The sequence below is a fragment of the Colletes latitarsis genome, chromosome 10 (assembly GCF_051014445.1).
Source record: "Colletes latitarsis isolate SP2378_abdomen chromosome 10, iyColLati1, whole genome shotgun sequence".
NCBI classification, from domain to species: domain Eukaryota; kingdom Metazoa; phylum Arthropoda; class Insecta; order Hymenoptera; family Colletidae; genus Colletes; species Colletes latitarsis.
Window position 1 is genome coordinate 2,121,748 of NC_135143.1, and position 19,964 is coordinate 2,141,711.

Genomic DNA, 19,964 nt, shown 5'->3' on the forward strand with positions numbered 1-19,964 from the left:
CCTGCATTCGGTCAGTATTTTAGAAGACAACACCGTTTAGGTATGCGTTAGGTCTGGGTTGTGCCTGCATCTGGCTCATACTTTTGCCTTTGTCGTATGCTTCTTGGTCAGATCCAGGGTTTGTTCTGGTTGGAATCCAGGGTTTGTTCTGGTTGGAATCACGTAGTAACGTGGTTCCACACTGTAGCAGTCAATTAAACCTGTCTTCGGTGAATATTTTAGGGGATAACACCGGTTAGGTCTGAGTTAGGTATAGGTTATGCCCGCATCGACCACATACTTTCGCATTTTTCGTATACTTCTTGGCGAGATCCTGGGTTTGTTCTGGTTAGAATCACGTAGTAATGTGGTACCACACTGCAACAGTCAACTAAACCTTGTTTCGGTCAATATTTTAGAGGATTACACCGGTTAGGTCTGGGTTAGGTCTGGGTTATGCCCACATCTACCACATACTTTCGCCTTTTTCCTATACCTGTTGGCCAGATCCTGGATTTGTTGCGGTCAGAATCACGTAGTAATGTGGTACCACACAGTTACAGTCAATTAAACCCGGTTTTGATCAATATTTTGGAGGATTACACCGGTTAGGTCTGGGTTAGGTCTGGGTTATGCCCGCATCTACCACATACTTTCGCCTTTTTCGTATACCAGTTGGCCAGATCCTGGGTTTGATCTGGGTATAATTTCGTAGTAACGTGGTACCACACTGTCGCAGTCAATGAAACCTGCATTCGGTCAGTAGTTTAGAAGACAACACCGTTTAGGTATGCGTTAGGTCTGGGTTGTGCCTGCATCTGGCTCATACTTTTGCCTTTGTCGTATGCTTGTTGGTCAGATCCTGGGGTTGTTCTGGTTAGAATCATGCAGTATTGTGGTACCTCTCTGTAACAGTCAATTACACCTGGCTTTGGTAAATGTATTATAGGATAACACATTTTAGGTCTGGGTTATATCTGCATCTGGCAAATACTTTAGTCATTTTCGCATACTTGATGGCCAGATCCCGGGTTTGTTCTGGGTAGATTTTCGGAGCAACGTGGTACCACACTGTAGCAGTCAATTATTCCAGCATTCGGTCAGTATTTTAGAAGGCATCACCGTTTAGGAATGGGTTAGATCTGGGTTGTGCCTGCATCTGGCTCATACTTGTGCCTTTGACGTATGCTTGTTGGTGAGATCCTGGGTTTGTTGTGGTTAGAATCACGTAGTAATGTGGTACCACTATGTAGCAGTCAATTAAACCTGGTTTTGGTTAATGTTTTAGAGGATAACACCTTTTTTGGTCTGGGTTATATCTGCATCTGGCAGATACATTAGCCATTTTCGCATCCTTGATGTCCAGATCATGGGTTTGTTCTGGTTACAATTACGTTGTGATGTGGTACCACACTGTAGCAGTCAACTAAACCCAGATTCGGTCAGTATTTTAGAGGATTACACCGGTTAGGTCTGAGTTAGGTCTGGGTTATGCCCGCATCTGGCTCATACATTTGCCATTTTCGCATACTTGATGGCCAGATCCTGGGTTTGTTCTGGGTAGAATTTCGGAGTAACGTGGTACCACACTGTACAAGTCAATTAAACCTGCATTCGGTCAGTATTTTAGAAGACAACACCGTTTAGGTATGCGTTAGGTCTGGGTTGTGCCTGCATCTGGCTCATACTTTTGCCTTTGTCGTATGCTTCTTGGTCAGATCCTGGGTTTGTTCTGGTTAGAATCATGCAGTAATGTGGTATCACTCTGTAACAGTTAATTAAACCTGGTTTTGGAATATACGAGTGGATAACACCGGTTTGGTCTGGGATATGCCTGCATCTGGCACATTCCATAGCCTCTTTCGCAAACTTGCTGGCCAGATCTAGGATTTGTTCTGGTTGGGATCACGTGGTAACATGGTACCATACTGTAACAGTCAATTAAACCCGGTTTCGATCAATATTTTAGAGGATAACACTGGTTAGGCCGCAACTAAGCTCGCGAAGTCCGGGCGATTAATGGTCGGCTTCTTCGAAGCCTGGCTGACGGTGCTTGCCGCGAGGCCGCTGCAGTGCCACCGCTGCCTGGAGTTCGGCCATGTCTGGCAGCGGTGCACCAGCACCGTCGATCGCAGCGGTCTCTGCTACCGCTGCGGAGGGGCCTCCCACACCGCACGGGAGTGCACGGCCGCCCCTAAATGCCTCCTTTGTGTGGGCTTGGGGCGGCCAGCGGATCACCGATGGGTGGGGCAGCGTGTCGTCCCCCCAAACGTAAGGGGAAGCAGGCGAAAGGGGCGGGTGTGCTCCCATCCACGGTGCCGGCTGGTGTTGAGCCGGCGCCGGTGCCTGTCGCGATGGAGGTTCAGGGGGCGGCTTGTTCCCAGCTGTCCCCTGCTGTGGCGTCGGGAGTTATACCCGCCCCAGCCTCTGTTGTGACGGGAGGGGAGGTGGTGGCGCGTGTACCCGCCCCGCAGCCAGTGACGGAGATGATGGAGGTGGACGTGGCGCCTTGCGACTCGGCGCACTCCACCTCCACGGAAGCGGAAGGTGTGATGTTGGGTGGGGGAGCTGCAGTGCCCCCACCGCAAGCGGCAGCTCAGTCGCCGTGCGGGACCGAGCCCCTTAGTCGTGGGGTGATGGCCTCGTACGGCGGCAAAGATCCGGGGCACGCAGAGGCGCCCCAAAGCGCTGGAAGTGGAGGCCTGGAGGAGGCCGCGGCTGAGACCCAATAATGTCTCAACGCCTCCTCCAGGTCAATTTGAACCACTGCCGGGGGGCTCAGGATCTCATGCTCCAAACCCTCCGGCAGTGGAACATCGGGATGGCCGTGATCGCCGAGCCCTATCGTGTCCCCAAACACCCCGCTTGGGTGGGGGACCTGAACGGGGTCTCGGCGATCACCTGGCAGTACGGGCGCGGCACGTTGCCGTGCTCTGTAGTGGGGAGGGGCCACGGGTTTGTGGCGGTTAAGTGGGGGGAAGTAGTGGTTGCCGGGTGTTATGCGTCGCCCGCCATGGGCCTCAGCGATTTTGAGGCGTACCTCGACGAGGTAGGGAGATGCATCTCCCCACATCTCGCAAGTGGGGTACTCGTCCTGGGTGATTTCAATGCCCACGCTGCAGCATGGGGCTGCCCCAGGACGACCGTAAAGGGCGACGCGATGCTCGTATGGGCGGCGGGTCACGGCCTCGTAGTTCTGAATGAGGGGGCCGTGAACACGTGCGTGCACGCGCGGGGCGAGTCGATCGTCGACATATCGTTGGCGAGCCCCGCTATTGCGCGCCGTGTGTCCGACTGGAGGGTTGCGGAAGAGGTGGCCACGTTAAGCGACCACCTCTATATAACGTTTACCGTATCCGCGACCCCCGGTGTAAATGGACCCCGCCTCCCGGGCAGGGAAGCACACCCGGCGCCACGCTGGTCCACCAAGCGGCTGAACCCAGACGCCCTAGCGATGGCAGCCTCCGTTGTGGCATGGCAGGAGATGCCACGCCGGACCCTCGGCAATCCTTCTGCCAGGGCGCTTTGGTTCCGGGAGACTATGACGTCGTTGTGCGACGCAGTCATGCCCCGGGCCACCGCCCCGAGCCGCGGGGGTCCGTGTACTGGTGGTCGGGCGAGATCGAGGACTTACGCACTCGGTACGTTGTCGCCCGACGCCGGTACACCCGCGCCAGGAGACGGCGCGGGGCGATGGAGGCAGAGGTGGTGGGGTTGCGCGGGGAATTTTCCCTGGCGCGAAGAACCCTCCGCCGGGCCATCGCGACTGCGAAAGCCCAGGCATGGACGGAGCTCCTCGGCTCTCTGGATGCAAATCCATTGGGGCGCCCCTATCATATGGTCGCAGGCAAGATGCGATCATGGGCGCCCCCGATCACAGAGAGCCTCGACCCCCAGCTGCTCGGGGAAACTATGCGTGTCCTCTTCCCCGTTGGGGGAGAGGCGTTCCTGCATCCCCCCGAGCCACTGCCGGACCACCCACCTTGTTCGTCCGACGAACTGGGGGTCTCCGAGGAGGAGCTAGCCAGGGCCGTCCGGAGAATGGATGCCAAGAAGACGGCGCCAGGACCGGACGGCATACCTGGCAGTGCCTGGGCTATAGCGGTGGGTGTTCTGGGGGCCGGATTGATACGCGTCTTTAACGCGTGCCTGCGGACCGGTCAGTTCCCCCCCATATGGAAGGTGGCGAGGTTGGTCCTCCTCCACAAGCCAGGGAAGCCCGCGGATTCTCCATCCGCGTTCAGACCCATGTCTGTTGGATGAGGCTGGAAAGCTTCTCGAGCGGGTCATTGTATCCAGGCTCGAGGAGCACCTGTCCCGCGTCGGCCCCGATCTGGCCGACCGACAGTTCGGCTTCCGCCGGGGCCGCTCCACAGTCGACGCCATAGCGACAGTGAGGACCCTGGCGGAATCGGCAATCTCCCGGGGTGGTGTGGTGTTGGCAGTATCTCTCGACGTAGCCAACGCCTTTAACACCGTCTCCTGGGGGGCGATAGGTCGGGCACTCCAATACCACCGGGTGCCCGCCTATCTATGCCGACTGATCGGGGATTATCTGCGGGGCAGGGTAGTCCAATATCCGGGTCGGAACGGGATGGAGCAGTGAGCGGTGCACCGCGGAGTTCCACAGGGGTCGGTCCTCGGGCCACTCCTGTGGAACTTGGCGTATGACGCGGTGCTGCGGGCTGACCTCACCGTCGGTGTGTCGTTGGTTTGCTATGCCGACGACACCCTGGTGATAGTCGGCGGGGATACGTGGAGGAGGGCAATGGCCCTCGCGGAGGATGGGACGGCACGAGTCGTCGCCGAAGTAGAGCGTCTGGGGTTGCGCGTAGCACCCCAGAAGACCGAGGCCATCTGGCTGTGTAACGTCAGTGGTCGAGGGGTGCCGCGCCAGGCGCCGCTACGAGTGCGTGGAGCCCAAGTCAGGGTGGAGCGCCGGATGAAGTATTTGGGCCTCACCCTCGACAGCTACTGGCGTTTCGGGCATCATTTGGAAGGGTTGGGTCCCCGTATTGAAAGGGCAGCGGCCGCGTTAAGTCGCATAATGCCTAATCTCGGGGGGCCCAACATGGCGGCACGGCGGCTGTATTTGGGAGTCGTCCGGTCCATGGCGCTTTATGGCGCGCCAATATGGGCCGGCGGTCTGATGGCCAAACGGCGGGGTGCATTTGTACTCCGTCGGTTACAGAGGTTGGTCGCCATCAGAGTCGTGCAGGGCTATCGCACGATCTCCTACACAGCCGCCACCTTGCTGGCGGGTTCCGCACCGTTTCACCTGCTGGCGAAAATGAACGCAGAGGTCTATCAAAGCCTCTGCGACCTTCGCCAGCGGGGTGTGGACCCGCACGGCGAGGAGGCCGCCAGGGCCCGAAGCCAGGCGCGGCGACGCGTCTATAGTCGGTGGCTGGTGTGGCTATCGAAGCCAGACCAGCCGGATGATCGCGACGCCGCGGCGGTCCGCCCAGTGTTTTATGCCTGGGTGGGCCGTAGCTGGGGTACGCCCACCTACCGCCTGACACAGGTACTGACCGGACACGGTTGCTTCGGTCGGTACCTGCATCGGATAGGGCGGAAGGTGACGGCTGCGTGCCGTCACTGCAGGGGAAGGGAGGACACCGCGCAGCACACGCTGCTGTTTTGCCCGGCGTGGGCACCTCAGCGCGGTGTCCTCGTTGGAGTAGTTGGAGCGGACCTCTCGCTGCCGGCCGTCATTCGTGCGATGGTCGGCAGTGAGGAGGCGTGGGCGGCCATGGCCTTGTTTTGTGAAGAGGTCATGGCCGCCAAGGAGGACGCCGAAAGGGCGCGTGAAGAGGTGGGGGGCAGGCGGCGACGTCGTCCGTAAGTCCCCCCACAGCTCCCCGTGGCAGGGGGAGCGCGAAGGGGTCGGTGATGGTGTTTGGATGCGAGGTGAGGGTCACTATTCCCTCATTCCCCCTCGCATCCAGCCCATCACCGTACCAGGGGCCCGTGGCAGGGGCCCCGTCTAGCGGGGGCGGCAGTGTTAGCCGGCCCCGCAGCCGTGGTCGCGATCGGGTGCGGGCCCGGTCGCGGCTAGTAGCAACGGCACGAGTGGGGGCGACGTCGCGTGTGACCGCGCGGCGTCGCCGGGGGGCAATCAGTTTAGTTAGCCCCCCATTGGGGGAGGAGGACCATATCTCCTCCCCCGGGATGGGGCCGTAGTAGGGCGTTGCGCCAACGGGGAGAGTCACGGTAGTATCACTAGTTTGGTTCCCGTGACTCTCCCCAGATAAAGGGCGCAGGCGGTCACCGTGGTGTTTTAGCCGGTAAGAGTCCGGCACTACCCCGGCGTCCCCCCCAGGGAGCCGGGGTGTCCATGAGGATCTCACCCCTTGGGGCGGTGCCGCGGAGGACGCGGAAACCGGGACCACGAGTACGCTTCCCCCTTGGGGGTCACGACCCGAGGCCCCGGAGTCGCCACGGTGGGCGGAGCCTTCGCTCCCCCCACCTTCGCCTTCCCCGGCCGTGCTGGCACTGGTCGGGGTGGCACCACCCTCCCACCGACCGCTCTTCCGGGGAGGAGCTCCTCCCGGAAGGCGGCCAGCCTCTTATCAATCATGTCCCCTATCCTCCTCAGGAGATCGTCCTCTGAGGAGGACGGGGACCTCTGCGCGGGCGGAGTGCATGTGGAAGGGCCCGTGGGGGCCCGCACCACCTCCGCCGCATTCCGCTTCCTAACGACGGCAGGAGGGCGCGGCGTAGGAGGAGGGAGGACAGGAGGAAGGGCCGCGCTGTTCCAGCGCGCCTCTGCCCTCATCCTCCCCCGTCGCTCCTCCTCCAACAGGAGCTGCAGACGGGCGTTGCGCCCGCTTAGCTCCCGCGCCGCGTCCCTCATCATTTGGGCAGCCTCCCTCAGAGCCCCCGTCACCGAGGGTCTTGACCCCCGGCTGCTGGAGGACGTGGTCAATACTCTCTTCCCAATTGGGGAGATGGGACCACGTCCTCCGGCAGAGGCGACGGCCCCGTTGGAGTGGGTGGCCGAGCCGGGGGTCACGCAAGGGGAGCTGGCCGCGGCCATCAGACGGCTCGGGGCGCGTAACACGGCCCCGGGTCCGGATGGTGTGCCTGGCCGGGTTTGGGTCTTAACCCACGGCGTCCTTGGGGCCGACCTCAGGCGGTTGTTTAACCGATGCCTGAGGGACGGACGATTCCCCCCCAGTTGGAAGGTGGCGAGGATGGTCCTCCTCCGGAAGGAGGGTCGGCCCGCGGAGTCTCCATCCGCATACCGGCCCATCTATCTCCTCGACGAGGTGAGCAAGCTCTTCGAGCGTGGCCCTATACGGGGCCCCCGTCTGGGCGGACGACCTCGCTGCCTCCCGGCGCAGCATGACTATACTGCGTCGGGTGCAGAGGCGCATGGCGCTCAGGGGCGTCCGCGGGTATCGGACCATGTCACATGAGGCGGCGACGGTTCTAGCGGGGATGCCGCCCATGGACCTGCTCGCGCGGTCGCACGCGGTGATGTACCGGCACCGCGTCGACCGTCGTGCGGGGGTGGGGGCGGTCCCGGGCGGGCAGGAACCTGCTTGGGGCGATTTGAAGCGCCAGGCCCGGCAGTCCGTGTTGCTCGCGTGGCAGGAGCGGCTGGCTCTGCCAACCGCGGGGCACCGGACTGTCGGGGCTGTTCGGCCACTCCTGAAGGAGTGGCTGGACAGAGGCCATGGCAGCCTCACCTACCGGATGGCACAGGTATTTTCCGGGCATGGCAGCTTCGGAAGATACCTGTGCCGGATAGGGAAGGAGCCGACGGCGCGTTGCTGCCACTGCGACGCTGAGCAGGACACGGCGGATCATACCCTGGAGGTATGCCCCGCGTGGGAGGGGGAGCGCCGTGTCCTGGTCGGCGTCGTCGGGCGGGATGTCTCGCTGCCGGGCGTGGTGCGCGCCATGCTCGGCAGCGAGGAGAAGTGGAGGGCCGTGGCCTCCTTCTGCGAGAACGTAATGTTGCAGAAGGAGGCCGCGGGGAGGGAGCGCGAGCTTCAGCGGCGCGCTGAAGCTCGCGCTCGTGCGGTGGCCCGAGGTCGTCGCCCGGTCGCGAGGCGTCGCGAGCGGCCGCCTCGGCGTGGCGGATGACCTAGGCTGGGAGGGGGGTCCTGAGGGGACCCTCCTCCCGCCAGGCGGCGCCGGGTCGGACCGGTTGGGGGTAGGAGTGCCTCCCCCTACCGGTCCGACGCAAGGGGAGGCACCCTCGGCGGTCTGGTGCGGGCATGAACGCCCGGCCGCCGAGGGGTGGAAACGGGGTCGCGGGCGGTTGCGAGTTGGGGCTCGCAGCCGCCACTAAACGCGGCCCCGGGACGGATAGCGGCGGGATGGAGTGGCCCCGTCCCGCCGCTATGAGGCAGTGTGTCCACTGGGAGGACCGATTGTCCCCCCGGGGGATGGGCGCGAAAGCGCGGGCACGGGGAGGATACCGGAAGAATGCTTCGAGCGATTCCCGGTATCCTCCCAAATCGTGCGGAAGGGTCACCGTGGGGTTTTTAGTGGGTAGGTCCCGCGCCCGTCATTCTACGGGCGCGGGGAATCCCACACAACCCTCCCGCCTCTCCCCAAAGAGGTGGGAGGGAGTCTTTCGAAGATTTTCCCCACGACAAAAAAAAAAAAAAAAAAAAAAGTAAAGCCCACCCAGGGTATATACGCTAAGAAAGCCCCCATAGGTGGGAGCAAGACCGTTCGAAAATCAAGGGAGGATCGAGTCCTAATCTCGGCGTATAAGGGCCGCGTATTCTCACTCGAGGAGCTTAGTTTTCTTAAAACTCTCGAGACAACGTTACTGTGACACTCCAGGCAAGATAGGGCTATAATCCCCTTCGAGCAACTATCTACCTTAGCAGTTTCAATTGTGAGTGTTCAATGGACTAATCGAGTAGTAGCACCTGCGAACGCGCCGCGTAAAAGCCGATATAGAACTTTCGCCGTCGTGGCAACCTAGCAATAGTACTAGTTCAAATAATCGACAATTGTACTTGAGCATCGATCAGAATATATTCAAGTAGTTATCTTCACTTGCATTATTCTCTTAATACAACCCTGAACCCTATTACCAGTAAGACTAGGGTTATCTCACGAACCCGGTACATCTTTAGTGCTCGAGGTGTACCATTACGACAGAGCAAGATCCTAAAACTTCCTAAAAACCTACGTGGCTCCCAGGGTATAAAGTCCCTGGTTCGTCCACTTCTTCTAGCGGCTCCCAGGGTATAGAGCCCCTGGTTCGTCCGTGAAACCGTACATTTTCCTTACAAATCTAACCCCGTGGCTCCCAGGGTGTACAGCCTCTGGTTCGTCCACGTAACCTCCTCCTAAGGCTCCCAGGGTATAGAGCACCTCGTTCATCCGAAACTCCTTTCTCTCTCCCAACAATACCTAAAACCACCGATCGAATACTGCCCTCGACCGAATCCAGGATCTCGCGCTCGCGCTCGTAACACGTTTAAACGGTTAAATGAGTTTCAATAACGAAAAAAAAATTTCGAAAATTTTTTTTAACGAAAATACACGTTTTAAGACACCCTGATCATATTGTGACTAGTAAAAAAAAGAATTCTATCCCCCCATGCCATTAACACGATTGCCTCTAAACGGCTAAATGAATTTCAATAACGAAAAAAAAATTCGAAAATTGTTTTTTGCAGAAATACACGTTTGAAGGCCTCCTCATCATATTGAGACTATTAAAAAAAATGACATTTTTTTTGTTCGTATGCTATGTTACGTATGCCGAACGTTTCGTTCCCCAATTCTTCCTTGCCACTTAAGTGCATTAGGAAATCGCCCTTTTTTTCTTTTTTTTTTATACGTAGGGAAATCCTCATGGACACCCGCGGGCCCACCTGAAGGGCGGACCGGCGGGTAATGCCGGACTCTTACCGGCTAAAACCCCACAGTGACCATTCTCAGACGCCTGGCAAGGGACCGGAAACTCTAGTGAGACATCACAGAGCCCCCCGTCACGTCGTGCCTTTTCAGGTCCCTCCCGGCAGGAGGCACTCCTCCCACCGCATTTCCATTCAACCGCAGGCGCCTGGTCATCAGCGCCCACGGCCCCGTGACATAGGACTAAGCCTCCGGCTGGGTGACCACGTTGGCCGCTGGACTCATCCGTAGCCAACGGGCTAACCTGCAGCCTCAGGTAACACCCGCGGCAAATATCCCATGCCTCGGACCACTCACACACACATTCACCCACGCAAAGCATTCATACCGGTGTTTGGTCCGCGGGAGCTTTCGCTCCGACCTCCGGGATGCCATGCGAGGATACGGCTACCAGCCTTTTCAGGTTGATGACCTCATTCCCGCATCCCATCCCAGCGGCTACCCCTATCCGCCACCTGGGGACGCGCCACGTAGGGGTTCACCTCCCCTGCCGCCTGGACAACCAAACGTGTGCGTGGTAGGAAATCGCCCTGCTACTTATCTAACCTTTGAAATGGGAGCACTTCCGGCGAGGTACAGCAGCTCAGTAATTAACGCAGTTCGGAGAACACTAAATACGATAATCTCTGACGTACATCTGAAGCCGCCCCCACAGATTTTTGGGTATATAAACACCGCGATCTCCTTACTCGGAGGATCAAAGTCAGTTACGTTTTGAGTCAATGTCACGTCTCGTTATGCTGTCCACGATTTTGATAAGTCGGTTGCATCTCGCAAGATCGAGCTGCAGAATCCTTTCGCTTCAATTTTAAATCATATAGAACGTGAACCGGTACAAATTCTATTACGGCCTTTATTTTCGACCGACTTACCCCCGCATCACCAGTGTGTCAACACCGTGCAAGATCATTTTAGGTAATTATAACTATTCTTTGAACGCGACATAACTTACACTGAACACTTGTAAATTACTTGTTGGTTTAAGAATATATCTAGTTTCATTATTAAATCAGAGTTATCCGATTTCTTTGACCCATCATTACATTGAGCGATTATTATTAGTTAAACGTTCCCACAATAATATAACTTTACCGCTCAAGTTATATTATATTTAATAATTGAAAGTTACGAGTTCAATTAAGATATCCTAGATCCAAATGCGAATTCTTACAACCTAGTGGCTCCTCGATTTCGCATCGAGTTTGTTCACGCAATCTATTGCCATCCTAGGGGCTCCCTGATTACGCATCAAGTTCGTCTTTTTTTTGTTTTTTTTTTTGTTTGTACGTGGAGAAATCCTCATGGACACTCGCAAACCCGGCCGAAGGGAGGGCTGGGGGATAGTGCCGAACTCTTACCGGCTAAAACCCCACGGTTACCATCCTCAGACGCCTGGCGAAGGACCGGGAACTCTAGTGAGACATCGCAGAGTCAGCCCCCCCCCCCCCGCCGCGTCGTGCCTTTTCAGGCACTCCTCCCACCGCATTCCTACTCAACCGCAGACGCGTGGTCACCAGCGCCCGCGGACCCGTGATATGGGACTAAGCCGTCGGTCTCGTGGCCTCGTTGGTCGCAGCCAACTGGCCAACCTGCGACCTTGGGTAAAACCCGCGGCAAATATCCCATGTCCCAGACCACTCATACACACATTCACACACGCAAAGCATTCATACTGGTGTTTGGTCCGTGGGAGCTTTCGCTCCGACCACCGGGATGACATGCCAGGATTCGGCTACCAGCCGTCTCCGGCTGATGACCTCATCCCCGCATCCCATCCCAGCGGCTGCCCCTATCCGTCACCTGGGGACACGCCACGTAGGGTTTCACCTTCCCTGCCGCCTGGACAACCAAACGGGTGCGTGGAGAATTTCATTATACCTATAACGACTACATCCGTTCATTACAAAATAAATTAAACACCTCTTTCAAAACAGCAAGAGAAAACCTAATTAATTCAAAAAGTATAAGAGTAAGGAACATTACGATAAGAAAATTAACCCGATAAAATTTAAAGTCAATGATCTCGTATGTATATACGAAAAGCGAAACAAGATAGGCCTTAGTAAAAAATTGTCGCCCAATTTCAAAGGTGCATTCAAAGTTACACAAATACATCCTAACAACACAGTAGAACTTCAAATAGGAAAAAAAACTACTCATCACTCTCACCTTCGCAAACGTTATGTTCTAGATGATTCCGACAATTCTACTGTTATTCCTTTTACTTTCTAATACAATCTCCGAGACACTATACATCAATACACCCCTCATCGACACGAGTGGAATTTTTTATAAGAATTTAGGAGAAGCGAAAATCTCGAACACCGAACTACACCTCATAACATATGTCAATATGACTTATCTATCTCAAGTGAAAGCTCTCTTAGATTCCCATTTTGTTAAACCGCGAGAAATTTGTAAATTACTATTAAAAGAAGTCGTAGTATCGAAACAACAAAAGTCTCATTGTGAGCAAACCCTACAGTCTGTTCAAAACGAATTGCGAAATGACAAAGAAAAAATACTTAATGAATTAATAGGACACGATGTAAAGCAACGTAAACGACGTGGATTAATTAATGGGGCTTCTTATATTTTAAATTGGCTAATTGGCACCCCGGACGCTGACGATGCCCAATATTACTCCGACAGCATAAAAACCTTACTAAATGATAACAGGCAAGCTCAAACTCTATTAAAATCTCAAATACAGATAGTTTCGAGCACTATAAAAAATTGTAATAATTCAATTCAGTCTTTAAAACTTACAGAAGACACCTTGAACAACAATATGAAAGTAATTAATAAATATATGCCAGAAACAGATAACTATATTATAAACCTCTCGTTAGAAGCAACCATCATGGAACAAGTTGCCACCTTACTTTCTCTATGCGTTCAAGTCTTACATCATTTTGATAAAAACATAGAATCCATTAACTTAGGAAATCACAACATAATTCCTCCATTCTTAATAACTCCAAAGGATCTTTGCGAAGAAATAACTAATTATAAAGGTGAATTTGCGCTAATAATCACACCGACCTACAAGAATTTACCTAAGATATACAAATTAATGAAACTCCACAGCATTACGATAAACGAACTCGTAGTATTTGTTATAAAATTACCACTCGTAAAAAAAACAAATTTTGATCTATACCACCTGATTCCATTACCCATTCAACATCAAAACACCTCTATCTTCTCGTTCATCACACCTCAAACCCCGTACCTACTCCTTTCCCAGCAAAAATCTAACTTTGCCGTCCTGTCACATTTGAAAAGCTGCGTTGAATATCTGGAAGGGAAGTACGTGTGCAGCAACGTAAACTCAACTAAAACCACAGAAGAGTCCACCTGCAAAGTCTTGCTGCTGTCACCGCATGTAAGGCAAATACCACAGGACTGCTCAACAAAAACAATAAGTGCCGAAATGGAGATATGGAGCTACATTGAAAGCAACCAGTGGCTGTATATTCTGCACAAGTCAACTACACACACAATCATCTGTGGTGAGAACAACAACGATCACATGGAAGACATTGTTCCAAAAAGAAACTGGCATAATACAATTGCACAGTGGTTGCAAGGAGTATACCATGCTGTATTCGTTGGAACCCAAATTACGTGAATAAAAACATCAGTTAGTACGGACCTCGAATCAACTTAACCAAAGACGATTGTTGTATTCTAGCAACAAATTATTTACACCATAAAACAGTATCATACCTGAAACCTATAAAACTCACAAATATCGGTCTAAACGAATTAAAGTTCAACAGCAAAAAACTCAATGAACTCGACGGACTACTAACTCATCATCTGAAGGAGCCATTTATCGTTACCCATGCAAATTGGTACACGATAACCCTAGGACTAGTAGCTGCCATTCTAATTCTCATCCTTTGTGGAAACTGTTGTTGCTGGCTTGACTGTTGAAACCTACTCAAGCGCCTCTGCTGCTTCACCAAGAGCCCCAGAACAGGGGAAATCGTGCCACCAATAATTAAAAATTTTGTTCACTGTAACTTCGATTCAAGCAGTCATAGTGAACACAGGGACCATTCTAATCCACGCACCCGTTTGGTTGTCCAGGCGGCAGGTGAACCCCTACGTGGCGCGTCCCCAGGTGGCGGATAGGGGTAGCCGCTGGGATGGGATGCGGGGATGGGGTCACCAACCTGAGGAGGCTGGAGACCGCATCCTCGCATGTCATCCCGGAGGTTGGAGCGAAAGCTCCCGCAGACCAAACACCGGCATGAATGCTTTGCGTGGGTGAATGTGTGTGTGAGTGGCCCGTGGCATGGGATATTTGCCGCGGGTGTTACCTAAGGCTGTAGGTTGGCCTGTTGGCTGCGGATGAGTACAGCGGCCAATGTGGCCACCCAGACGGCGGCTTAGTCCTATGTCACGGGGCCGTGGGCGCTGGTGACCAGGCGCCTGCGGTTAAGTGGGAATGCGGTGGGAGGAGTGCCTCTCACCGGGAGGGTCCTGAAAAGGCACGACGCGGCGGGGGACTCTGTGATGTCTCACTAGAGTTCCCGGTCCCTCGCCAGGCGTCTGAGGATGGTCACCGTGGGGTTTTAGTCGGTAAGAGTCCGACACTACCCGCCGGCCCGCCCTTTGGGTGGGCCCGCGGGTGTCCATGAGGATTTCCCCACGTACAAAAAACAAAAAAAAAAAAAAGGGACCATTCTAATGACATGGTCCCCTTTGAAAGGCACGAAGGGAAACAACGTTCCTCTGAACAAACAACATCTACTAGCATCACTGAGGAGAGAACCATGGACCAGCAACAATCCAGAGCTAACTCATACAATCTACGATCCAAGAATGGACTACGAACACGAAAAGTTCAACTCCTTTGTAAATCTCTCATTAAATTACTTTAGTATATTTATACAGGGTGGGGCGATAACTATGTCCACCTTGAATATCTCCGTTATTTGTAATAATATGAAAAAATGTTACATACAAAACTTGCACGGTACAGAGGGGGACACATTGTGATACAAACATTTTTCGTGTGGGTGGAGGCATAGAGGAGATTTCAAGGTCATCTTCATTTTTTTAAATGGAATGCTATATTTTTTTTATTGCGATATGATAGCGGGTGTTGAGACGACTTCATCAAGCTATCCATGAAGGCCATGCAAGGTTAAATGTGGTAGTAAAATAAACTTTCTTACATTACAGAAGATGTTCGAAATGGTGACTGTTTACGTCAATGCAAAGTTGCAGTCTTCGTATTGCTGCGTCACATGTCTGTCTTATCGTCTCTGAACTTATTTTAGCACATGCTGTAATTATCCGTTGTTTCATATTTTCTGGTATAGTGGGTACTTCTTGATAAACAATATTTTTCAATGCTCCTCAGAGAAAAAAATCTAACGAAGTTAAGTCTAGAGAGCGAGCTGGCCAAGAAACTAATCCTCCACGTCCTATCTATAAATTTGGGTAAAGTTCGATAAGTGCATCTCTTACTCTCCGAGCATAATATGCTGGGAGTAGGTGAAAAAGGAGAGTTCTGGACAAGGGGCTCCGAGGGGGGTGCGGGGAGGGAGAGGAGGGAGGGGGTTGGGAGAGGGGGCCCGCGCGTCAGGGGGGGTCCGTGATGGGGCCCGCCGGGGTGGGGGGAGGGGGTGGGGGTCCGCGATCGGGGTGGGGGGTCGGTAACTATTACCGACAGCCGATAATTGGTATCTACGGTCGGTAATTAATATCTATGGTTGGTAATTAGTATCTATGGTCGGTAATTAGTATCAACGATCGATAATTGGTACTAACGGTTGGTAATTAGCAGAGGTTAGTAAAAAGAAAGAGGATAATTGCCTGGTATCGGTAAAAAGAGAAGGGGAGAGAAATTAGATGCATCTGGTAAAAAGAAGTGGTAATTATCAGAGGTCGATAAAGAGGAGGTGGGGAAAGAAATTAGACGCCTTTTGACTATTTCGAAAAAAGTGATATATTTAATTTTTTATCACAATTCAGTGCGAGTATAAATTGTGTAATTTTATTCCACAAAATTAGATACAGTTTTTTATTTTTAATTATTAATAGCATCATATAAAATGTTATCCAGCGCATATGCCAACAGCTCGCAATCTACAGGCGAATTTTTGTCGTAATATTCACGAAGGATTTTGTCAGCCTCACGTTTACGCATAATACTATTCCGTTTTAAAATATTCGTAAATTCTTGGTATTTCTCACCAACATAGTGCGTATTTTGGCATAGCCACGAATATGCATGCTCGATGCACTGTTCCAGTTCGAATAAAAATAATAGAGTTGACGGTTTCATATACATGCAAGCATCATGTAATTTCACTTGTACAATGTTCATATCATGCATTGCAACAACCGTAAGCACCAAATCACAAATTGATAACGATGTTGGAGAAGGAGCTGATAGCACATGTTGTTTGATATCCTCGCGTTTCTGAATTAACACCATCCATGTTGAGTAAGACAGCAACAATGTATTTCCTCGAGTATCGCCAAGAATAATTTCCACGGTGGATACAGGTCCTACACCGATTGCAATATCCAAATACTTGTATGCTGTGGATGTGAGGGCAAACCTCCTTCCCAGTATATGAGGCGTTGAACGTTGTTTCTTGCTACTGTTACATGTAGAAAAGTAAATAAAGAATAAAAGGTAAGTAATGACAATAAGTAATGATGATAAGAAAAAAAATGGATAAGAAAAAATGGTGATAATAATACTTACTCATTACTTGTGCATACCGTATCGCAAGGAATGCAATAATTCATTTTTTTCAGAAAAATTTGTACGTAGAATTCAATAGATAATGTTTCACGATGATACTATCAAACGAGTGTGAATATTGTGTAGCACTTAAATGCAACGTTGCATCATATGTACCTGAGGAAGCGGGTGGCGCGTAGTGGGGTGAGGAATTTTTTATATCACGTGTTCTTCTTCTGTGAAAGTGCAACTTTTGCAAAAATGTCTTTTAGATTACCTTGAACACGTCTAAACGTGCAACTTCTGCAAAGCGTATAACATTACATTCGCAGGATGATGCAGCCAAATAATATTCTTCGCAACATAGGTCATTTTTACGTTCACACTGTACCCAATAATTTTTATGGAATCCACGAATTGTGCGAGCTATTGGGTCCTAACCATTTTACGTACACGCTATTCATCTTCTTATTTTATGTCGCATGTTCTTCTTCTGCGAAAAGCGCAACGTTTTTTTTTTTTTTTTGCAAGGCGTTTGAGATTACACTGAACGCGTGCAAAAACGTATACAATGCATTTGTGGACGAACACATGCAAAAAAAAAAAATCACAACCTTTGCAAAACGTATAATATTGCATTTACGGACACAGATTTCTATAATATTAACACAAAAGACGACAGTATGGATCATCAAGAGCAGGAGCTGTATGAGCAAGCCGCTCAATTAAGGTCGATGGAAGAATACAATTTATGGGAACATCGACTTGGCGACTATCTCAATTCAAGAGACTGCGACTCTCAATCGGCGAAAAACAATCATTGATTGCTCGTATCGCTAGATTAGAAAGTCTAAAAGATTCGACACGCAATCGATTTGTACATGTGGGTGCTGGACATAGTGCAAGACTCAGATGGCATGAAATTGATACAGCTTTCGTTAACCGTATATTGACCGGTGCGGTGATAAATTCTAACCACATACAGCCTCGCAATTTTCTCGAAGATGCGAGGGATATTGTAGTCGATCATGTGCGGAACATTGTACTGAAACATGATAGTGTAAAAATAAATGCTATACTTAACGGTGAATTTGTGGCTGATAACAAATGTGCAAACAAAAGTGTTAACACGAAAAACTGTGAACTTTTTCGCTTGTCTGACCTACGCGAATGGTATGATTTGCGCGTCATCGAACCCATTCTAGCATCCTTAGACGAGTTTCAGGAGCGCGATAGTGGGTGGGCGCTGTCGCGTATACTGAATTTAATTGTTAATGTAAATAAATATATGCCGATGCATGCAGGATGTGTCATACAATTACCGCGAGAGATACGACTAAAGAAAGCGGTAATCAATGTATGCTCAACGGACAATACATGTTTTGCGTGGTCGGTGGTGGCCGCTCTGTATCCAGCCGAAAGTCACGTATCTCTGGCATCGTCATATCCTCATTATACAATAGTGTTGAATATCCAGGATATTGAATTTCCAATGACATTGAACCAAATTAAAAAGTTTGAACATATCAACATCTCCATCAATGTCTATACCATTGAGAATAAGAAGGTGTTACCAATACGAGTCACCGATAAGAAGATGGAGAGGCATGTCAATTTGTTGTATTTAGAAGGAGCAAACGACGTGGGACATTTCGCATGGATAAAAACTTATCTCGCCTCGTATGCACCCAATTGAGTAAACATAATGACAGGAAATACTTTTGTGATAGGTATGTATATAATAAATCTTTTTAAATATTTTTTGTTAGATAAAAATTATGTCTCTTATTGCAGATGTTTACACTACTTTAGCTCGAATGAGAAGCTGGAAGCTCACACCATGGATTATGAGAAGATGAATGATTGCGCAATCATATTGCCAAATGATGATGGCAGTAAGTGGCTCAGCTTCAGCAACTATAACAGGAAAGAGCGTGTTCCGTTTATCGTGTATGCCGATCTGGAATGCATCCTGGAGAAAACGGATACTGATCGAGAAGCGTCAAGATACATGTACCAGCATCATCAAGCGTGGGATATTATATGCGGTACTCGTACGACGACTCGTTATCTACGTTTCAATGTCGTCGCGATCCTGATTGCGTATCATGGTTTGTGAGACAACTTCAAGATTTGTCACATCGTGTAAAGTCCATTTTATCGATCAATGTACCCATGGAAAATTTATCAGCTGAACAATTACGAAATTTTAATATGGCAACACACTGTCATATATGCGAAACACCGTTTACGCGAAATGATAAGCGGGTACGCGATCATTGCCACTTAACCGGTCGATACAGAGGTCCTGCACATTCAAATCACAATCTAAATTATAAAGACGCGTTTGCCACCCCCATAGTCTTTCACAATTTATCCGGTTATGATTCACATTTTATTATCAAGGAGATAGCCACAGCATTTGAGGGTGATGTCACTGTATTGCCGATAACAAAAGAGGAGTACATTTCATTTACAAAATACGTTGAAAATGCGAATGAAGAATCAAACTCGCGCAAGCGCATAAAATTGCAATTCATCGATTCATTTAAATTTTTAAATACAAGTCTCGAGAAATTGGTATCTTTTTTTAGTAAAGATAAACTTGAAATTACACGGTCCGAGTTTCAAAAATTATCTGCGGAAGATTTTGATTTATTGACGCGAAAAGGGGTGTTTCCGTACGAGTACATTGACTGTCTCGAAAAGTTGGACCAATCATGTTTACCATCACGCAATTCATTTTACAGTTCCTTAACTGGCGATACAGTATCCGAAAACGACTACACACACGCTGTCAACGTGTGGAAGCGGTTCTCCATTGAAACGCTCAGCGAGTATAGCGATTTGTATCTGAAGACGGATGTCTCGCTGTTGGCTGATATTTTTGAAAATTTTCGCAATAGTTGCATCGCAAATTATGGACTCGACCCCGCACACTATTATACTTTACCTGGTTTTACGTGGGATGCCATGCTGAAGCATACACGTATCAATTTCGAACTTCTTACCGATATCGACATGGTCCTATTTATCGAACGTGGTATACGTGGTGGTTTGAGTCAATGTTCCAACAGACGCGCGCGAGCCAACAACAAGTACATGCAGTCGCACGATCCATCGCAACCATCGTCATATTTAATGTATTTTGATGTAAATAATTTGTACGGCTGGGCAATGTGTCAACCATTACCATATGCCAATTTTCAGTGGGCCAACAACAAAGATGTAGATGTAATGGCCGTAGCGTTAGACTCATCGACGGGGTATATTTTGGAAGTCGACCTGGAGTATCCGCAACATCTGCATGATTCGCACACTGACCTACTGTTCTGCCCAACACGTGATAAACCGCCTGGCAAGCGCCAGGAGAAGC

At 50.8% G+C, this 19,964-nt stretch overlaps 1 protein-coding gene across 1 annotated transcript; it reads left to right on the forward strand.

Moving 5' to 3' along the window:
* The first annotated feature begins 17,882 nt into the window (after positions 1-17,882).
* Positions 17,883-19,568, forward strand: LOC143347166 (uncharacterized). The gene is given in 4 exon segments (XM_076776114.1): positions 17,883-18,246; positions 18,249-18,318; positions 18,383-18,636; positions 19,495-19,568. Coding segments are annotated over 4 exon segments (762 nt in total).
* The last annotated feature ends 396 nt before the right edge of the window (positions 19,569-19,964 follow it).